The sequence below is a fragment of the Calypte anna genome, chromosome 2 (genome assembly GCF_003957555.1).
Source record: "Calypte anna isolate BGI_N300 chromosome 2, bCalAnn1_v1.p, whole genome shotgun sequence".
In the NCBI taxonomy this organism is placed as follows: Eukaryota; Metazoa; Chordata; class Aves; order Apodiformes; family Trochilidae; genus Calypte; species Calypte anna.
Window position 1 is genome coordinate 133,097,371 of NC_044245.1, and position 20,667 is coordinate 133,118,037.

A 20,667-nucleotide genomic window follows, 5' to 3' on the forward strand; every position below is an offset into this window, starting at 1 on the left:
TGGACTGACAGTGCTCTTAACTAGAATGCAGTTATTTCAGCCAAATATTTATATACACAAAAATACACTAAATCTGTTTTCCATATTACACATTTTATACCATTTTTGATGAAAAAATATTAAATACATTTTCAAATCATGGGAAGTGTGTATAGCACAGATATCATTCTGCCTGTTGATAGGATTTTGTACGGATATTTCCTCTTAAGTAGACTTGCAAATTGAATTTCAAGTTGTCAAAGAAAAATTAATTACTATGGGTTAAAATTTTCACACCATGTCTATTTTTTTGAAACATTTAGTTTTCATATTTGGCGAGACAATTACTTTGATATGCACAGGGGTGTGGGTATCAGGAGCTCTGGTTTTATTTTCTTGCTTCACTAAAGATTTCCTATGTGTCCTCCACTGCACTTTTACTTTGCCATCTTAAAATGGTCCCTTTGAATTCCTGCGATAAGATTAGCACAGAAGAATCTGAGCAGATGGCTCAGAAACAAAAGTCACTCTGGTTGCCTGCTTTACCTAAACCACTAAAGTCACCCAAGAAAGATGTATGTTACTTGTAGCAAATGCATCACTGAAAAGCCTTCTTAATAACAAAGAACCACATCAATTGATAAAACTGAGCTTTCATGCACTGAGGAAAGTGCCAATGACCTGTTATTGTTCTGTTATAGAGGAAAGAGTAATAGTTTGTGGAATATATTTTAAAATTAAAGATACATGAATGCAGTTATCCCCATAAAAATCACATTCACCAGTGATAATTCCATATATATACTGCAGCACTTTTATTAGTACAATTTAAAAGATCAGACAAAAAAATTCTCCTTCATTTTGCAGAAAGAAAAGTGAGAACTTTTGGTAGCAAATTCCAGCATTAGTTCAGCAACAATTATTAAAATAAATCAGCTGCATCTTCCTTAAAAAAATCAAAGATTAATATCACACCAAGGCCTCTGGTTCCAGGATACCTACCTAGTTTGCCTCAGTGCAATTTAGTAGAAAATAAATATACAAACAAAAAAGAGCTAAAACCCCCAATATACTGTTGTGATAGGATGAAGGGTAATAGATTTAAATTAAAAGAGGGTATATTCAGATATTAACAGTAGTGCTAATGAAACACTGAACAAATCATCAAAGGAGATGGTAGATGCCCCATCCCTGGAAATATTTAAAGTCAGGTTGGACAGGGCTTTGAGTAACCTGATCTAATTGAAAATTTCCATGCTCATTTCAGGGGCACTGGACTAGACGACCTTGAATGGTTCTTCCCAACCCAAATTATTCTATGATTCTGTGATTCTACTCAGTGAATTAAAAACTCTCTGCTGCCAGCTCCCATATAGTCTAGCAGTCATGAGTTTACATTCAACGACCATTCTGGTTTCCCAAAGGAAAGCCTGAAGAGAAAGAGTATTTTAGAACTCTCAGAAACTGTGCTATCTAGATCTATATGAACCACAGCACCATAACAGTGCTCTGAATAATTTAAATTACTCTGCCTCCTGTTTGCAACAAATTCCATCAACTTCTTCCTTATGAGGACTCATACATCTGACTCTTTCCTGCACAATTGTCTCCTGTCAAATTGTCTCTTACTTATTCTACTAATAATGTATTTATGCTCTTTTTCATTTTTTCATAAGATTTTCTAATCTCTTTAGCATGTTGGTTCCAATATAAAAAGTGTTCTCCTTAATTTCAACTATCAGGGGTCAGCCAGAACCTTCACATTAATTATTCTATCACAGAAGTTAAGATGATCTCTGCCTACCATCAGTTTTCACCTATACCTACATTAAACCCAAAGTCTTGCTCACCTCAGCTCACCTAATCATTTTATCATATAGGTACCATAGGTACCATTCATTGAAGAAATGGAAAGGTTTTCTAAATAAGACATGATTAAGTAGTGGAATATAGGAAGAGATTCTTTACAGAGAGGGCACTGGAATGGGCTGCCCAGGGAGGTGGTGGATTCTCCATCCTTGAAGCTTTTTAAGAAGAGACTGAATGTGGCACTCAGTGCCATGGTCTGGTAACCATGGTGGTAGTGGCTCAAGGGTTGGACTTGATGATCTCCGAGGTCCTTTTCAACCTGGCTGATTCAATGATTCTATGATTCCGTGACACTGTCACAGAAAGGTGAGGGTATATTAAATGTCTCTAAGGGTTCTGAGGTACAAACAGATCAGCTAATTGAAAACTGCTTTTCCCCTATTGCCCATCCAGTGGCCTCTTCAGAAGTTCTGCTCCTGTATCACAAGTTGCAAAACCAGGTGTGTATGCAGGATGAATTTAGTGGTGTTCAAAATGCAGCATCAGTATAACTTTCTGAAGCTTTCAGTTGCTGGTATGTGGGATTATGAAGTGTGGTGCCTGAAACCCCAACACAAGGTTACTTTTCCTGTTTAATTCTGGAGGGTCTGAAGGTACAGATCAGAAGAGCAGTATGTCATAACTGTACACTTTCTAAGAACTTTAAACAATATCAACAGGCTATCAGGAATAGGCTAGGTAGAGTCTGCACAGGAAAAGAAGACAGGCAGCGTGTCTTCTGGGATTGTCTTTCAATTTATGTTTTTATCGTTCTATGAATAATTCCTTTGACTGAAATTAAGAAATGCTGCACTAAATGGGGATTGCAAGATCTGACTTTTCTCACTCTATAGAGATTTTACTTGCCACAATATAAGAATTACTAAAGGAATGGCAGAAATAGTTGTTATCACATTTACCAACAGCCTTTTGTGTAATCATTTTGTGTAGATAAGCTGCCTATGGATGTTCTAAAGCAAATTAATCGCTTAGATACTTCCATGCTATTGAAAGTTTTACATGTGGTGCAACCTTGATTTTCCTGTTTCAGTTGCCATTTATCATTATACATTTATTGCCTCAGTAATCCACCCTCTCATCTCAGCTTTATTCTCCACAGTCCTCATCTGGGATAGATAGATTTTATTCTGCATTCCCAGAAACCCTTTTGGAGCTGTCTCATTTTGAAAGAGAAACAAGTATGTTTTTATCATACATGTGTTCAGCATTATTCTTTTTAATCATTGATTCTTTAGGGTAATAAAAAGTAGTAAAGAGAATACAAAGAGCCCAGAGAACAAACAGAACCCTTCTGAAATCACCAATTGGGAGTTATCCAGACTGAATCAAACTTTGCATAATGTTGGGGATGGATTTTTGAAAAACAGCATGAAAATTATTTTCTGTATTTTCTCAGACACATTTTGTCACCTCAAGTAGATTTGTTTTGGTTTGATTTAGTTTTAATTTATTATAATCAAATATGAGACCTGGAACAATAAGTTGGCTTTTTGTATGTCTTTCAGGTAGTGTCACAGCAAAAATGAAAGATGTTCTATCTCTTCAGCTTCTCCTTTCATTTCAGTGCCCTTTCACTATTTCATATCTCCTTGATGGAGTGCCCAGACCAGCATGGAAACTTGCCTCTTTACTGGCTATTATTTTTTAGTGAACTTGTATTATTTGAAACTAATGTACAGCGCAGCCATCCTATAATGAATTTTTTTACAATTATCTTTGCAAATAGTGTTGAAGAATCAGCATTTAATGTAGGTTAGCAGATAAATCTAACAGCTTCCAAAGTAAGTACTCTAGTTTGTTTGGCAAACTTATTTCTAATGAACAGAAACTAGTTTTGAACAGGTATTCTGTATTGTGTTTGAGGTATTGAAAGCAAACAGCAAATGTCTGACAACTGTGAAGGAAAGGCACAGTGAACAGAAGGCAGGGAATTGTGGTTTTCAGATCCAGAGGAATCATTTAAATGCCTAATGGCAGCTCCTCAGATAAAGAGAAAACAGCATCCTCTGAAGAGTGGCCAGCTGCTTAGGACTCAATAATCAGGCTCTTATTTGGCCTGCCTTCTGGAATTGCTTCTATTACAGATAGTGAAGCTGGCAAACAAAATAAAGAGTTTTCATGCACAGGATGCATTCTTGTAATAATTTCTAAAGGGAATCCAACATAATTTTGGTTTACAAAATGTCTGTTGGACAAACATTTGTTGGACACAAGCACTAGTATATTTGTCAAAAATGAAAGACAGTTTAGGTTTGCACATGGCTAATACTCATTATTTCCAGGACTCTTAGTGTGTTATTCAGATTTTTTCTTCAAGTATTCATATATTTTTTCAGTGAAAATAACCAAGGAATTAATTTGAAACCCTAAGGGCCAACAGAGATAGACAGAGCCTTTTTACCTCTTCAGGTTATGCTCTTTGTTTATTCCTGGATAACATGAATGGATTTTATTCCCTGTTCCCCAGACAGGAATTTCAGTAAGGAGGCCACAAAACCAGCATGAATAGAGTTCATTCTGGACTTTCATTGGATTGTAGAGTAGGACAGGAACCAAAGCTGCAGTCATTAGTCTCAAGTCAAATTCCTTCTGACTTTGTGGAAAAGTGACTTCAACATGAATAACAGAATACATCCCTGTTTTGGGGTTTTTTGTTCAGCAAGAATTTTCATGGATCAGTTTTCACAACTGTATCCATGTTCGGAAAACATAGTTTATATCTCCAAAAGATCTCCTGTTCTTCTAATGAAAGTGCATTTACTTTAGATTCCTAAATATTTCCCTGTTCTTACAGAGAACCTGGAGACCTTGACTGATCCAGGATGACTTTCCAGGGCTATTGAACTGTTTATCAAAATACGAAATCTAATCCATTTAAGAAATCTCCAAGCGACTGAGTTATCAGACAAGGAAGAGAGACAAATCCTATGCCCAAGTCCTTCAAAGACTTTGAAGTAAAGTTTATTATAGATGGCAAAGAACATATAAGAACTTGAATAGAGTTTAAATCCTGAGCTAGGGCTTTCTCTTTGGTCTTCAGATTTAACAACACACCACTATTCATGTCTGTATGGTCAGACTTTCTTCCTCAACAAACTAACAGAGACTTGCTCACAGTGTGTATTGGAAAAAGTCTCTGCTGCATGGGATTGTGCAGATGTGTTCATAAATTGCCTGGGAAAGTGCTGCTTGGATCAGGCTAAAAGTGTGCCAGGAAAAAGGCAATCAAATATATATATATATTTATATATATATATATACATACATAGGCAACTGTACATCATTTCTTAAGTAATTAAGAATTTATTATCCTGATCAGTTGAAAGCACCTGAGGTATTCTCAGGCTGCAGCCCCCAGCAGAGCTTCTCGACTGTTGGAGAGACAACAGTCAAACCTTCCCCAGAACTCATTGCCTCTTCTTCTACTCTGGGCACATTACATGGACTTATAACAGGCAGAAATCCCTTAAGCATTTCTAATTTGCTGTACTATCTTACTACAAATACAATCTAGCATTTTGAAAAAAAATAAAAGAAATTCTCTGATTATTTTGCTATGAATGAATCCAGAGGAGTTCTGAAAATAAATCCTTCCTTAACATAGGCTTTAACGTAAGTTAAATTTTCCACATCCTTCTGATTCAACAATGTGTTGTCTCTATTCAGTACAGAATAAATGTGAGCTAAAAAGAAAGCTCTTGTTAGCAAATTCAGGCATCTTAATTCATGCTCTGAGTAAAACTGCCATTTTCTCTGATTTTCATAATAATTTTAAGAACTATGTGTAACTCTGTCCTTTGAGATTTTTTCTCATGTGACAAGTATTACTCCCATTTTTTCCTGACATTTTTTAACATCTTCCTGTACTAATATTTAGGCCACCACATTATCTACTATTACACTGCTAGTTTTATGTTTTGTATCAGTAGTTCTAATTTCCTTTTTTAGAAACCCCCTTTACTTATATTCACTCTTTGCTTAAAAGTGCCTCAAATGGGTGCTTTGCTTTCCTGAATCCAGGGAAATGTCATGCCATGGGCAGTGCCAGGCAGGGCATTGCTGGAGTCAATGGAGGACAGAGCTGTCCTTTGTCTGCCCTGGGATAAACCTTGATTTACACAGGAGCTAAACTCAGATTGCTTCTAAATGTAGCTTTGTGTTTTTACACTCTGTGTCAGTGCACTTTGCCAATCCCCAAGATTGAATGGAGCACTATTTCTAGTCCCATATGGGCAGAGTCCTGTCAGCAGAGCGAGCCAGTTGCCCTCACTTCCATTTCTTTGTAGGCCTAAGGGAGAGAAAGGAAACCAACCTTTCTGAGAATCAAGTGACTTGAATTTAAAAATCTGGCTACCAACTTAATCTCACATGTTATGACTTGAATGTTTGGGTTTACAATGTATTTGTTTCTCTACTAAGGTTTATGCTAATTAGATGTGCTGTAATAAAAAAATAAAGATATTTTTCTGGGTTTAATTTTCTTTGTTCAGCAGTACAATAAATTATTATTAAAAAAATAAAATTAAACCACTTAAGTCATCCATAACACTGGTGTCTCCAAGGTTCCTTTTTTTAATAAGCAGGTTTAAATTCCCTACTTTTTTACCTTTCAAATGATGATGAATCAAGGCTATCCAGTACCTGACATTGACTTTTGTTTCATTTCGTCACAATAAGATCCAGCATTCTGGTTTTCCTCTTCATCCATACTGAATTTTTAGTTTGAAATTTTTAGCTTGAAATTTTTAGTTAGAAATTATCAGGTGTTTTAAAAGCATTTTCAGCCTCTTCTTCCCATGTTCATCCCTCCAGTTTTATCTTCTGAGGTAGAAATCCTTCCAGTTATAATGAAGAATCCATAGCCCTTTTCAATTCAGTCAGTTCTGTGTTTTGACTGGCTCAGATATGCTGAAATTTACACAATTTTTTTAACTCTTCTACAAGCCAGCATCATTCAGAGTTCAACCCTTGTTCTCAGGTATTATTTTTACTCTAACCTGCCATCACTGAGAAATCAGATTTCTATGTTATTTTTACCCTCTTACTAATTTTTGATGAAAATCAGTATCATCTTCTTATGCTTTCTTATATTTAGCATGTGGAAAGTAAACAATATTTATCACTCAACAGAGTCAAAAGAATTTCAATAGATTCTTACCTGTAATTCTGTTTTTCATTTCCTATGTGAAATCTGTCATACTGTGAATATGCCCGGTTTCCTTCCCAGTCCATTAATTCAATTCTTAGAGAATATTGCCTCTGACTTGTTATTGCAAAGATAAATTCATTTCCCAGCCAATGTTCACCTGATGGGCTACCAAAACCCTAGAAAAAAAGTTGGCAGAATAACTAGATGTAATTATTGCAAGTGATAGAATCTTTATACAATAATAAAATAGTCATTACATTTTACCTATGAATTCTAATTACTGCTCATAACTTTCTATGTTTCAGTTTGATAATACATAGCAGCATGATGCTGTACTTATACATCCTCCAATGGGAATTCTGGACAGAGTCATAATCTAGAACACATTTTCTATAGTGTTAACCCTGGTTATCATTAAGATAAGTTAGAGCAGAATACAGCTATACACTAGAAAAGGTTAAAAAACAGTTAAATTAGCCTAGATCACACAGTGAATTCAATTTAGCTGTGGATGATAGCTTGTGTTTTAATCTTTAAAGAAGAATGGACCATTCCTATCTTGTCAAGTGTCTGCCACAACTGAAGGAGGGAGGATTATAGTTTAAAATCCTCTTTTGTACATAAGACCTTCTGGGTGGGTCAGTGTCTGTTGGTGATCATGAGTTGTAACATTTATTTACTTCATTCTTGGTCCTCTAAATCTCATATTGGCTCAGATTTTGACTACTAGAAAGTATTTTTTTTCTCATTCTGCAGAGCTGAAATATAATATCCATCTATACATGTTTTCATGCTTTAAAATCTTGAACCAAAATATGCAGACATATTCCTACAAACTATCCAAAGCACAGGAGAGGGTACTGTAACTTTATTTTCTAAGAATGAAAGATAAACAGCAGTATAAAATTTTAAGTATCTAACCTCATATTTCATATATTAAAATGATCTTATATGCAGTTATACAAGCTAAACCATTTCAAATGTGGAAAAATCAATTAAAAACATAACCATTTTTCAAAATTTATTCCTAGATCTCTTTTTTTTTAAGTGCGCATCTTCCAAGTTTTAAGGTTGTTTAAAATTTTTTAAAGATTTTAATGCATTACATTTAAATTTTTATTTAATGCCATTAATTTACTATACATTAGAATTTTTTTTCATAAAATATTCATACCTGAGAACTTTTAGCTCCATTTTTTGTCTCTTTAAACAACAAAAATTTTTAAAAATCATAATCTTTACTTATGAATAAGATCAACTTCAACCTGACTATGGTTATTCATGTTTCTCAAGCTGGAAACTGGAAAATGGGAAGTGGAAAACCTCTGATTTGTTTATAGTGATGGGCTGGGAGTGTTTCAGCTACTGATCAAATTAAAATGAAAGAATGGAAGATTTGCTCACCTATGATAATAATTCACCCTGTGTTCTAAGCTAAGACTCTTAGTCTAAGGAAAGAAACAAAGAAGAGAACAAGCCTGGTTTTGGAATAGACTGTGACCAATCACAGATATTTTCCTTTGTCATTCATTATAGAACGTTACTTTTCCTCCCCACTCCCTTTCATGGCATGCAACAGGCAACATTTTCTTATAGTTTCAGATCATGAATTCAGCAATGTGATCTGCAACTGAATGAGTCAGGGTAATTTTCAAGAATAAGAGTGAACATTTACAGAAAGTACCTTTTTTTTTTATTAAAGGTGGTAAAGTTAAGAGACTTCCATAGGACTGGAAGGTAGGCAACAGGAAATGTGAGACACATAGGTGAGAAATCGCTCTTTTCTGTATGAAGTTTCAGTCACTCATAATGTGAGATGTAAGCACTGAAAGGACATCCCTCTCTCTCTTTTGTTTTTTTACATTGCCCCTGGCTCCTGCCCATGAGGAGTTGGGTCTCTTTGAGGGTGAAATCCTACCTCACCAGAGGCCTCGCAGCAGTGAGAGAAGCTGCAGCTCAGCTGATACCTCACTCAGGAAATGCACAGGTGTACCAGCTGCAAACTTCTGAAGTAACTTAATTTAAAATAAGTGGAAGTTTAAAAGTTTGATTGGATCAAAAGAATATAATACAGAGGGATTTTTAAATTGTTCCTACAGGGAGTTATACTAGAAAACACTAGAAAACTATTGAGAGGTCATTTTTTTTTTTATTAGCCCACCTGAGCTCACTGATAGGAGGCTGGGAAGAAGACATGACACATTTGACTACCCTGAGCTAAGTACCCCGAGCTTACAATTTCAATAAGTATATCTGCCTTTTGGCATGGAGACCACCAAATGTTTCCCGCAGACAAAGTGTTTACTCTGCAAGAACTGAAATTCAGTAGTTCATGGTGAGTCTCAGACAAAACCCAAACTGAAATATGGGAGGATACTACTAGTTGGCTTTTCCTTTCCTGCACATTATTTCATTATATCCTCTTTCTCAAATAAATGATTTTCTACATAAGTTCCTGTAAATACTGACTGTAGCTGGTACTGGTAATATCTTGCTTTGACCAATCAGTTTTCCAGTGCTTTGATCACATTCACATGGATATTTGGTATCATACAAAACGTTTGTTCCTTACCTGCATATGCCTTGACTTCAGCTGACATACCCTTCTGCAGTTATCTCATCTTTCTCTCTGTTCCTTTGACCCTTTCCATCTCCTTGACTTCTCTGCCCCACTACTGTCACACCTCATCTCTCCTATTCTAGCAGCTTTGGCAGTGCCATACCAGAGGAGTCAGTGCTTTGTCCCTGACATCTTGTTTCACCAGTGGTCATTGCCACTTGTCTCAGAGAGAGGGAAAATATGCTGTGCAGGGACTACCTAAGAGTTCGTCTCCCTAAAATCCAGCAAGCGGAAGTTGGAGCATAGGTATTTATATATTAGCAAAACTATGCCTCTTTGCAGTCTAAATAATTTCTTATTCACCAAAGATATATTATTATCAGCTGTCTCCCTTTAAAAGAAGATTTTCAGGAAATCCTTTCTCCCTTTTCCCCATTGCTGGCAAGCTGAGGGGACTCCCCTTTGAACTGTGGCTCTGTTGAATTACATTTGTCTTATCTTATTTAGATTACAGCCTATTCAGAATGTAATACATGTGGCTTTTTTAACATTATGTGTTCCCTTATGTGCTCTATATAAACTCCAGACACCATATATAATTATTATGAAATAATAATTTTTCTTCTTCACATTTACACTTCCTTCTCCCTTTTCACATATGTTATTACAATAAGATGAAAATCTATCACTAAGTGGTTTGCTCTCCTGACCAGAGGAAATGAAGTTGTAGCAAAGGGGAACAGAAGGAATATAAAAAGAAATAAAAAAAATTATGAGGAAAGCCACCACTTTAGTTAGGAAAAACTGAATCCTATTATAAGGAGACCATGAAAAGAAAACCATGGAATTAAGTGGAGTATAAAACATATCTTTGCAGCAAGAAATGTTCCCAGGGAGAAGTAGTGTATTTTATTAAACACCTAATATGGCTGGAAAAAGAAATAAACAAACAAACAATCAGGCACTTAAAGCTTTCATAGATCTAAACCAGAGAGGAGCAATACATTTCTGTTAAGCACAGAGTTGGGAGCAATTTCTTCAAGCATAATTTTATTATGCCAAACTCAACTGTTTCCAACCTGTATTTCAACAGCAGTTTACTGCCTTTATTTCAGACCTGAAGAGACTTGCATGCTTGCTGTTTTTTCCCAGATACTTTGGCTGACTTAATAACCACACAGCTTTTCTTGTTTATATATTACTTAGGCTGCCACTGCTACAAGAACACTACGATTTGACAAGATATGTAAGCTTTTGGATGCAGAAGGGAATGGTGTATTATTAGAAAAAAAATTACTGAAAAGCAAGATTTAACTTTTCATTCCCATTCGTAATGCTGAGGCTGCAAAAAAAAAAATGAATATTGTACCACGTTTTGCCTTCAAGATCTTTAGCCTTCAAAGTACATCTCAGTGTTTTATCTTCAAACACAACATCTTTTCTTTGTTTTCCTTCAGCCAGAAAACTGAGGGAAACAAGCTTGTGCAATTGGTATGCCCATCTGTCCTTTATTTTTGCAGACTTCTGAGGATGGGATAGAAATCACGCAAACTTGAAGCTCAGCAAAGTTTCAGGGGAATTGGTGTCTGGGATGAGTTGCTGCAGAGAGAAATTCTGAAGCAGAAGCCCGTCAGTTGCTCATTCTAATTGCCTATTGGCAGGAGAAGACCATCCAGCCAAGCACATATTTTGCCTAAGTGGACCCTTAGACATCTGGGAAAGATATAAGGAACATAAAAGTGGAACTCAAGTTATTGCCACAGAGAATCTTAGAAAATAATAGGGATTCATGAGAGTATTACTAACAAGGATGGAACTTATATGTGGGACACAGGAAAAATACCCACAGAAAAGCAAACCTCAGTAATTTTGCTGTGCATGAGACAACTTGGTAGCTGTTCAGTAATGAAAATTCAAGCATTCAGTAATGAAATTCAAGCATTTAAGGTAACAGAACATTTATGTTTATACTGCTTATGTTTATACAGCTGCTGAAATTTTAGGGTCCCAAGGGATAAGATGCCTTTACCTTGTCTTAGACCATACTTGTCATCTTCTATGGACTAGGAGTTTGGTTTTGAGGATGTCTTAGGACATAGAGGTAGATCTTAGAAGTTAACAACATTAGGATTGACTTATTCCATGCCCATTCTTGTAATTAGATGTGTTTCCCAGTATAGATATACTCTGTCAACATACTCACTGCTTTGCATTCATATTGCTATAGCAAATACTTCCAGAATTATTTGTGTTAAAGTTTTGAGCTAAAGAAAGTACAAGAGATGATCCAAGTCATCCCCAACTATCAATGTACTAAGAAAAGGAACATCTGTATTTCATGAATATATCTGTAGTCAAATGCATTCTAAATGGCTCTGAAACCCAGTGGGTAGTAAGTGCTGTTCCAAAATTGTATTTTAACTTACCAAGATAAACTATTTTGTCATAAGTTTTCTATATTTATTCAGTATATTTCCAAATAGAGGGATTAGCTCATTAAACACTCCATTTTATATAAAAAGTGTTCATTTTGCTTTTCCCTTGAAATTTGCATAAAGTTTTGGGATGACTGACAAATTACGGTCTTTAGGTACCCAAAAGAGTGCTTAGTCTAATAGGAAAAAGTAAGGAATTTCTAAAAGTTTTCAGAGTCCTCCTACATTTTCCTCATTTGCACTCTGTGGAATTGGAAATATCCTTACATTATAGTAATATGCTTTCTTAATTATTTATATATATATATATTTATATATATATATGCATTTAACTATAGTAATATGCTTTCTTAACCAAGCCACAGACAGGATACCCAAATATGCCTAGCACAGATTACTTTAATAGTTCATTTTATTATTGTTCACAAGTGTAGAAACATGTTTTTTGCTCCTGAAATTTGCATTAAGATCATATTTTGGAAAATGTTGATCTTAAATAAGTAATCTAAAACACTATAAATCACATCCAATTAGTAAAATAGGGTTTTTATCAAGGAATAACACCATTTATGTACTAGGATGAAGCAAAGGAGTTTTCTGGTTCTTTATGCCCTATAATTATATAACAAAATTTCAAACTCTGAAATAGTGCCCAACTGCTACATAAAAAAAAATAAAATAGTTATTTGTTATTCTTCTGTATGTATTTAAGTACTTAGAACCAGGAATCACAGACAAATGTGCATGATTTTATAATATTTACTCTAGATGACATCCAGGTTCTGCATCACCTCATTTCCAGTTGCATGGTGATTAACAGAGTCAAAACTACTAAAGCAGTCATGAGTACAAAGAAACAGAATCTAACACTGATCTTAAAAATGACCTTAGGAATTTACAAAGTTGATACTTATTCAAAAATAATAAGTAGGGTGCAAAAGAGTTTTATTAGCTTTGGCAAAATCTGTGAGGGTATTCTGCTTGAATAATGTTACTCCAAGTTCATTAAACAATTATCTCTCTTACTTTATTTATTTTGTCTGATAATGCTCATAGGAAGCTTTGACTTTTTATAGACAAAACAAAATTGAAACCAGACACAGTCAATATATCCTATGAGTTCAACGCATGTCAGACAATTCACTGAATAAAGCAGATAATAATTCAGTGTTTTACAGCAGCAGTGTCTTCCCAGAAGCCATAAAGACTATACAGCTCCTTTTGCCTTAGCTGAGAATGTGGAATGGATTTTGTTTCAGAACATGATTTCTAAAAACATCAGTATACTCTCTCATTTCCACTGTTTTGAATTATTGATTGTATTATTTGAAATAAAGGTGTGGTCTATAAAAATTGCTTTGATTTCCTCAGAGAAAAATAGTTTTAAATATTGCTAGCTTAAGGAAATATAATACTAAATATCAGAAAATATTTCTGTGAAATACTAATATGCATTTGGAGGTGAATTTAAAAAATATGTTTAGATTGAAGCCAGGTACTTTCTCAAAATGATAAAACAAAAATTGAGTTATTGTCAGTTTAAACAAAAAACTGTATAATCTGTATATCTGTATAATCATTCCAAGTTTGAAAAGCATGTCTCAAAGTCTTTTTGATAGCCAGCAGTAATTCAGGCAGTTGCACAGAATATAGTGGACATATAGAAATAAGGTTCACTATTTTAATTTTTTTTTCTCAGACACAGACAGGATCAACAGTAGTAGGCTTCCTGATAAGGAAGAATCACAGCAAGAAAATACAGGCAAACCTTACAGAAATGTTACTTCTGGCTAGGCAATGGGCCTCAAACAGCTCTGCTTCCTACAGTGACCCATACACAACAGACAGTGAATTTTCCTCAGTCTAATTCCTTACTGTCTAAGTAAAACCAGGAGAGTATTTCCTACTGAGACAAATAATGTTGAGAAGTTCTGTCCCAAACACTGTCTTCACTCTATAACAAGTGAGTCCAAGGAATATGCAGACCTAGTGAGTGTACCCCAGGGAGATGGGTATGTTTTAAAGAAAACTCATTTTTTGTATCCATAGAAAGACACAGTCATTTTGGTTGGAAAAGACCTTCAAGGTCACAGATTTCAACTATTAACCTAGCACTGCCAAATCCACCACTAAGCCATGTCCTGAAGCATCAAATCTACACATCTTTTAAATACCTTCAGGGATGGAGAGTCAGACATATCCCTGGACAGCCCGTTCCAAAGCCTGACAAGTTTCAGTAAAGAAATTTCTCCTAATATCTGAACTAACCCTCTCCTGGCACAACCTTAGGCCATTGCCTCTTCTGTCACTTGCTATTTACAAGAAGAGGCTGACCTCCACCTCACTACAAGGTTAACTGTAGAGCATGATAATGTCTCCATTCAGCCTCCTTTTCTCCAGACTAAACAAGCCCCATTCCTTCAGCTGCTCCTCAAAAGATTTGTGCTATAGACCCTTCAGTAGTTTTGTCTGCCTTCTCTGGACACACTCTGATACCTTAATGTGCTTCTCATAACAGAGGAGCCCAAAACTGAACATAGTATTTGAGGTGCAGTGTCACCAGTGCTGCATACAGGGGCACAATCACTTCCCTCTTCCTTCTGGCCACACTATTTCTGATGCAGAAGGATATCCAAGCCTGTAGCGTTTCATAGGGTTGTTGTGACTCAAGCACAATACCCAAAACTTAGCCTTGTTGGTCCAGATGCTTTTTCCTGGATCCTTCTTCCAGCCCTTCTTGTAGATGGGCATCATTTGTTAAGCTCCAGTTACTGGGACCTCCCTGGTTAGCCAAGACTGGTGATAAAAGATGGAAAGTGTCTTGGTAAGCACTTCTGCCAACATTCTCCATACCCTTGGGTGTATCCCTTCCAACTTTGTTCCAAGAAAGATGAGCTGGGAGCTTAGGAGAGCTTTCTGTTTTATCCTTTGCAAAGAAATAATGTGCTTGATTCAGGACAAAAATTTCTAAATCTACTTCTGTTTCACTTCAGGTAAATAGAAGGAACTTTCGGAGCTAGGATTTAATTATCTTTTCTTTTCAGAAGACTTTGATTCACGCCAAATAGCAAAGATGCACATGATTAGGAGAACAGATGTTATATAAAAAATCAACAGCCAAACCATCTGTACATGGGTATGAGCAGGGACTTTGAGTCTCAGCCCCATAATCTCTCTAAATATTCCAAGCATCAGACTTCTGGGTTGCTGTTCCTTCTCTTGCTTGGGCTAAGCAGCTACACTAACTAGCTGAAGAAGAACTGAAGCTGACTGACATCAGAGCCAGAAAGTTATAATGTCAATGGTACACAAGTCCCAAAGTGAAGGGCTGCCCCAGAGAGTCCGAAAAGGAAGAGATCAGGCAGGAGGTGCTGCTCCCTGAAGGCAACTGTTCCATGATGAGAGCACACATTCAGGAGGAACACTGCTACAACTCAAGTTCACTCAAGTTCAAGTCACTTATTTAAAAAAACAACCTCTCAAAATCTCACCTGACTCTTGTAAAACAGAATTTCTATCTTTTAGTTAGAAAGTTTCTTTAATAGCATTAATCTTCTTCATGATGCTCTGCTACAGGCTATCAGAAAAATTTAGCTGAATCATTATATCATTTCATAATATTTGTTAAGTTTTTTCATGTGAGGAATACCTTATATTAATTGGTAGAGGAAGACCGTTTGAGTCTTATCAGTTAAATTAAATTAAAGAACTAGTTAAATTAAAGAACTAGTAGTAGAATAGGCACAAGTTTACAGCCATGTGTCAACACAACACTTGAAACTGATTTTGTCCAGTAAAGTTCTCATAGGAAATACTGTGTTAATCATAAAACATATGAACCACAACTGTACTCCAATACAAAATTGTGCTTATTTTCACATCCAAAAGTATTCACAAAATAAAGAAGATGCTTATTTGTGTGATAATATCTTCTCTGGAGCCCAATCTAGCAATCCAAAGCCCTCAGAAACAAGTATTGTCTCAGTCTTGCTCCTTTAGATCATACTGTTGAGATGCACACTGTAGAGTAAACGTTGGTCAGGACTAGAAAAGTTTCATGAACATGTTTTCAGAAAAGTTAGTATGTTCTCTCACCACTTTGATATCATATCTATCTCCACTGAACACACTGGATTTAGACCTCAGGAGAAGAATAGAACATGACATCTCTTTTTATAGCACTGACAAATGGGACAATTATTTGACAAACCACTAAAGTCAGAAGTGACTTTTTTTTAAAATAGTGTGACATGTCATTCTTTATCACAGAAGAGTGGGTCTCCATGAAAGGCATTACTCACACAATATCTTAATACACATTCCAGTCACCAAAAATCATTTCCTTAAACCCCAATTATTTGTTAAACATTCGAAAGAGGCAAATTATTTCCATATCATCTATCCCAGTCCCTTTAGGTAAATGATTTTTTTTAGATGTAAGCAACTTCTGACTTTGAAGTATACTATTATCTATCATTTAAAAAGTATTTGTAACTATATGTTACAAAATCATTCGTCTCAAGTGTGCCTTTTTTATCCTCTTGTACTTATAACCCACCTCCATAAGCTTACTCATGCAAAATAATAATTCAACAAGAACACCACTCCCAACCCATTACATTTATTGACTGTATAGAATCAACATGCCTTTTGTCTTTTCTAAGGACATTCATTCCCTACTTCCTGCCTTTCTCACAGGCCCATTTCTCACAATGTCCTCCTTTGAAGGACCATGCTGATTTTGCAAGGCACTTTATGCCACTGACAGGGAATGAACATAGAGATGTTTCTGTAGAATTATGAAATACACCTCCACCTAGCTAGCTCCAGTTCTATGAAGGTTTTCCTCTTTCCACAAAACTTTCTGAATTCCTTTTTTATTTTCAGGTCAACTTCAAAACGCCTCCCCATGTTCTTTGAACCAGCAATTCTTTTCCTCAAAACTGTTTCACTGAGCCACAGGGGGAAGGAGAAGCTGTGAAGAGTGCTTTGAACTGCCCCTACTGCTCTGTTAAGTAGAAGAGAGCAAACAAGTATAACCCCTGAAAAACCTTCTCAGCTCTGAAAGCAAGGTAACCCTTTGCAAACTGCCATTTTGCTCAGGCATTATTTGTGGAATGCTATTTGAGTTAGACCAAAAGACTACTAAAATTCAATGAGAAGGGTCTTGTGTTACAAGACTGCGTTCACACCCAGGCCATGGCCTTGTTCAGTGTGGGAGTACAGGGATGGCCTGGAAGCTGAGACTTACATTTGAAGGGGTGAGCAGTTGTAAGCAGCACAACTCTCTTATGTAAGCAGAAGACATGGTTCACCAGACTTGTCAAACTAGTTACAATTTACAGAGTCAGATTATTCCAGATGACTTAATGTAAATGCCCACAAGAACTGCATCCAAAAATACTTCTCTAGAAAGCTCTGGTAACTATCTCTATGGTTCAGCTCTCAGTGTGCTGCAGACTTTAAGCCACAGAAGAGCATATGTTATCCTGCTCTGGCACCATACTACATTGGCACCATGAAGCTATCCATCAGTTTGACACAAAAGCTTTAAGGAGAAAAGAAAATGAAGAAAAAGAAATGAATGTTGTTTTTCAGATGTGCTTTTCAGGCACAAAAAAATGCTTATGATAAAATCTGAGATAAGTTGGCAGCAGACTTGTTTTAATACCTGGAACTCTTAGATGTTAATAGTACAATTAGATGTTAATAGTACAATAAAATATCAATATGCAGGGGAAAAAAATGGCTAGGAAAAGGATTGCCGCAGGCTGGCCAAGGCACAGAATTTCAAATACCTATTGAGATTTTTTTTCCAGTGTTGGAAAATAAGAAAATAATGTTAAAGGCCAGAGGAAGCCCCCCAAAATATTTAACTAGGTATGCTAAAAGGCTAGAGAACAGGGATTACATCACTCCGTCACCTAATTTGGCAAAAATGGAGACGGTGACTGGGAAAGGTGCATTTCTCCAACAACAGAGAAGATGATATTTGAGCAAGAAGTCCTCAAGCAAGAGGACATTTGAGCAAGATAGTCAGCTTAGCATATGCATGCAACTTAGCATTATTATTTGTTTGGATTTGATTATTCCTAATGACTAATAAATGCCAGAAATTGTATTTTAGAGTCGAAAAGCCCATTCTAAAAGCGATTCAGGTTTGCAGGTGGTAAGCAATACCTTTAAAATTATATTCTGCTTCTACAGGACAAAACTCTCATAGTATTTTACCTTTCCTCTTTAGTCCAGGATATATGAAAAATGATTGAAGCCTGCTTTAGGGTGATCTTAGCAGCTGTTTATTAAAAAATTGCCTGTTTCTCGATTTCAGATTTTTGTGATAATAAAGAAATAGTATAATGGAAAATCCATTGAAAGATGTGAAAAAAAAAAACGTTGTAGTAGTATTGATAAAAAAAGGAGAGGAGCATGAGCTCACTCTGAATTTCTTCCAATTAATATTGAATGTACAAAACTGAAATGGCCCAAGATATTATGTAGTCAGAAATGACCTATACAAACAAAGTCACAAATTACACTGCACATCATAAGAAGAATTAAAAACCTGAACGATACCGGTAAGCACATTTGGCACTAAGGGAAAGATGGAATAATCAATCTTGCATATCAATAAATATGCATAAAGGTTTTGCATTCATCACCTGTTGTTTAGATAGGAGGGACAGGGGAAATGATCCAATACACACTGCACACCCTCTCTGAACAATGAGTGGAGTTAATGGTGTCCTTGCCTTGAAGCTCAGACACTGTCATGTATTCCAGTAATCCACAAAACGTTCCCCAGTCCCTGTCATCCAGTGTTTGCTGATACAAATGAATCACAGAAGGAGTTTTAAGCTATTACTGTGGTGAAATGTTGCACAGAAGCAGAGACAAGACTAAGTCCTCTCTTCTCTCCTGACTTACAGGATATCAGAAAAGCACAGATCCTTTTTATTTGGTAGAAATAAATAATGTCTTGGAAGACTGTGACATTCCTAAGGAGAAGTATAACTAATTTTGACAAATTGAACTAAAAACCAACATAATCAGCCTCACACCATTGTAAAGGAAAATTTGAGTCAAACATTTAAATAAGTGAAGGGATATGTATGAAAAAGGCAGCATAGGGAAACTTTTTAAAAGATGGTGTTCTTTTTTTTTTTTTATTAAATACTATTTAAAAAGCACAGAAGACTACAACTGACCAAATCTCAGTAATTTATATTTTGTGCATAAATTAAAATAGACTATATTTTGACAATGAGTTAAATTGCATATACAAATTATAAGTTCTACTCATAAGTAGAACTGGTAGCATCTTCAGCTTTTAATTCTGCCCAAATAAATTAATATTTTATATTTTGTTTGAGTGTGAGGCTAAATAGAGCAAAATACTTTTCAAGTTTTCTGTTAAATTAAAACTTTAAGAATTTTGTATTATTTTCAATTTTGCAAATCCATTCAGAAGCATCTGTTGTTATTTTAATATTCTTTTCACTTCACATACATTATGAAAATTACTATATCCTGTGGTTATCCATAGTAACAGAGGTCTGACCCAAGTGGTTATTTTTCACCCGTAAAATTTATATTTTCAAGTAATATAGAATAATGAAAAAAAGGCACTCATAAAATCCAAAAGGATATTTTTGTCATTAACTTGCTACTACATTTGTTTCTAAAATTATAAGTTCTGTAACAGAACTTTTCCCTTATAAACTTTCTGAACTGAACTTGCTTTTATATTTTTAAGCATTTTAAATGCTTTCTTCATTTATTCCTTTTTGAAAACTCTTAGAACAAAGATTTTCCTCTTTCAAGCTGATGACATGGTTCTGAAAACTTCACTGGAAATGTCATTGAAATCCAAGCCAGTCCTCAGGGACCCAGAGAAAGGAGCTCCATCAAAAAGTTTGATCAGGCAGCAAATGAGAAAACACAGAAGTTATTTAGATTGGAGTAAAAATTTTTTAAGCTGGCAAAGGGAAAATAGCCTGCTGAAGTCATGTCACATGTAATTTGGTAAGCTATTTATTTTCTTTTAATCCTATTTGAAGTATCAACATTTCCAGTACACTGGCTTGATTGGCAGAGGTGTTGTATGACTTGGGAGATACCCCAGTAAAACTTCTAATTCCTGTCTGAGATGCTCCAAGTTCTGAAGGAGTTTCCCTCAGCTGAAAACACCCATGTATTAGGAACATCATCATATGTATGTTATCCCTTAAAATCACAGAAAGTTAAAATTTCAGAGGGACAGACAGCAATATTTTTTAGTGCATATGCCTTGGCCTGACCACATTTTAATCTCAGTAACTGATCTGAAAGAAAACCTAAATAATACTCAACTGAGTAAAAAGAATATTACAATTTTTAAAAGTAACAGATATGAAAAAAGGTACCTCATAAAAGACTGCAGGAAAACATCACATCAATATAAACAGAACTATCTTCTCAAGATAATTTGAAGTACTATGTGAAGTCTAATGCTTCTATGAATTGTACAGCCATTCCACATTTTTGACCTTACCATTTTGTATTCTTTCCAGCTTTTTTGAAAATCAAGACTCCCATCTTCTCGGTGTTGTATAACTGTCCAGCCTCCTCCAGCAATTTCCATATTGCAAAAGACCTATGCAGTAATAACAAAAAAACACCACAAACACATACAA

General features: G+C 35.6%; 1 protein-coding gene across 1 annotated transcript in view; it reads right to left on the bottom strand.

The window, feature by feature from the left end:
• Nucleotides 1–20,667, bottom strand: part of ANGPT1 (angiopoietin 1) — a 157,824-nt gene that overhangs the window by 27,055 nt on the left and 110,102 nt on the right. The window contains exons 6-7 of the mRNA XM_008502688.2: nucleotides 20,526–20,627; nucleotides 7,007–7,173 (exon numbers count right to left, since the gene is read on the bottom strand). Coding sequence (XP_008500910.1) covers nucleotides 7,007–7,173; nucleotides 20,526–20,627 — 269 coding nt within the window. The remainder of the gene's footprint in view (nucleotides 1–7,006; nucleotides 7,174–20,525; nucleotides 20,628–20,667) is intronic.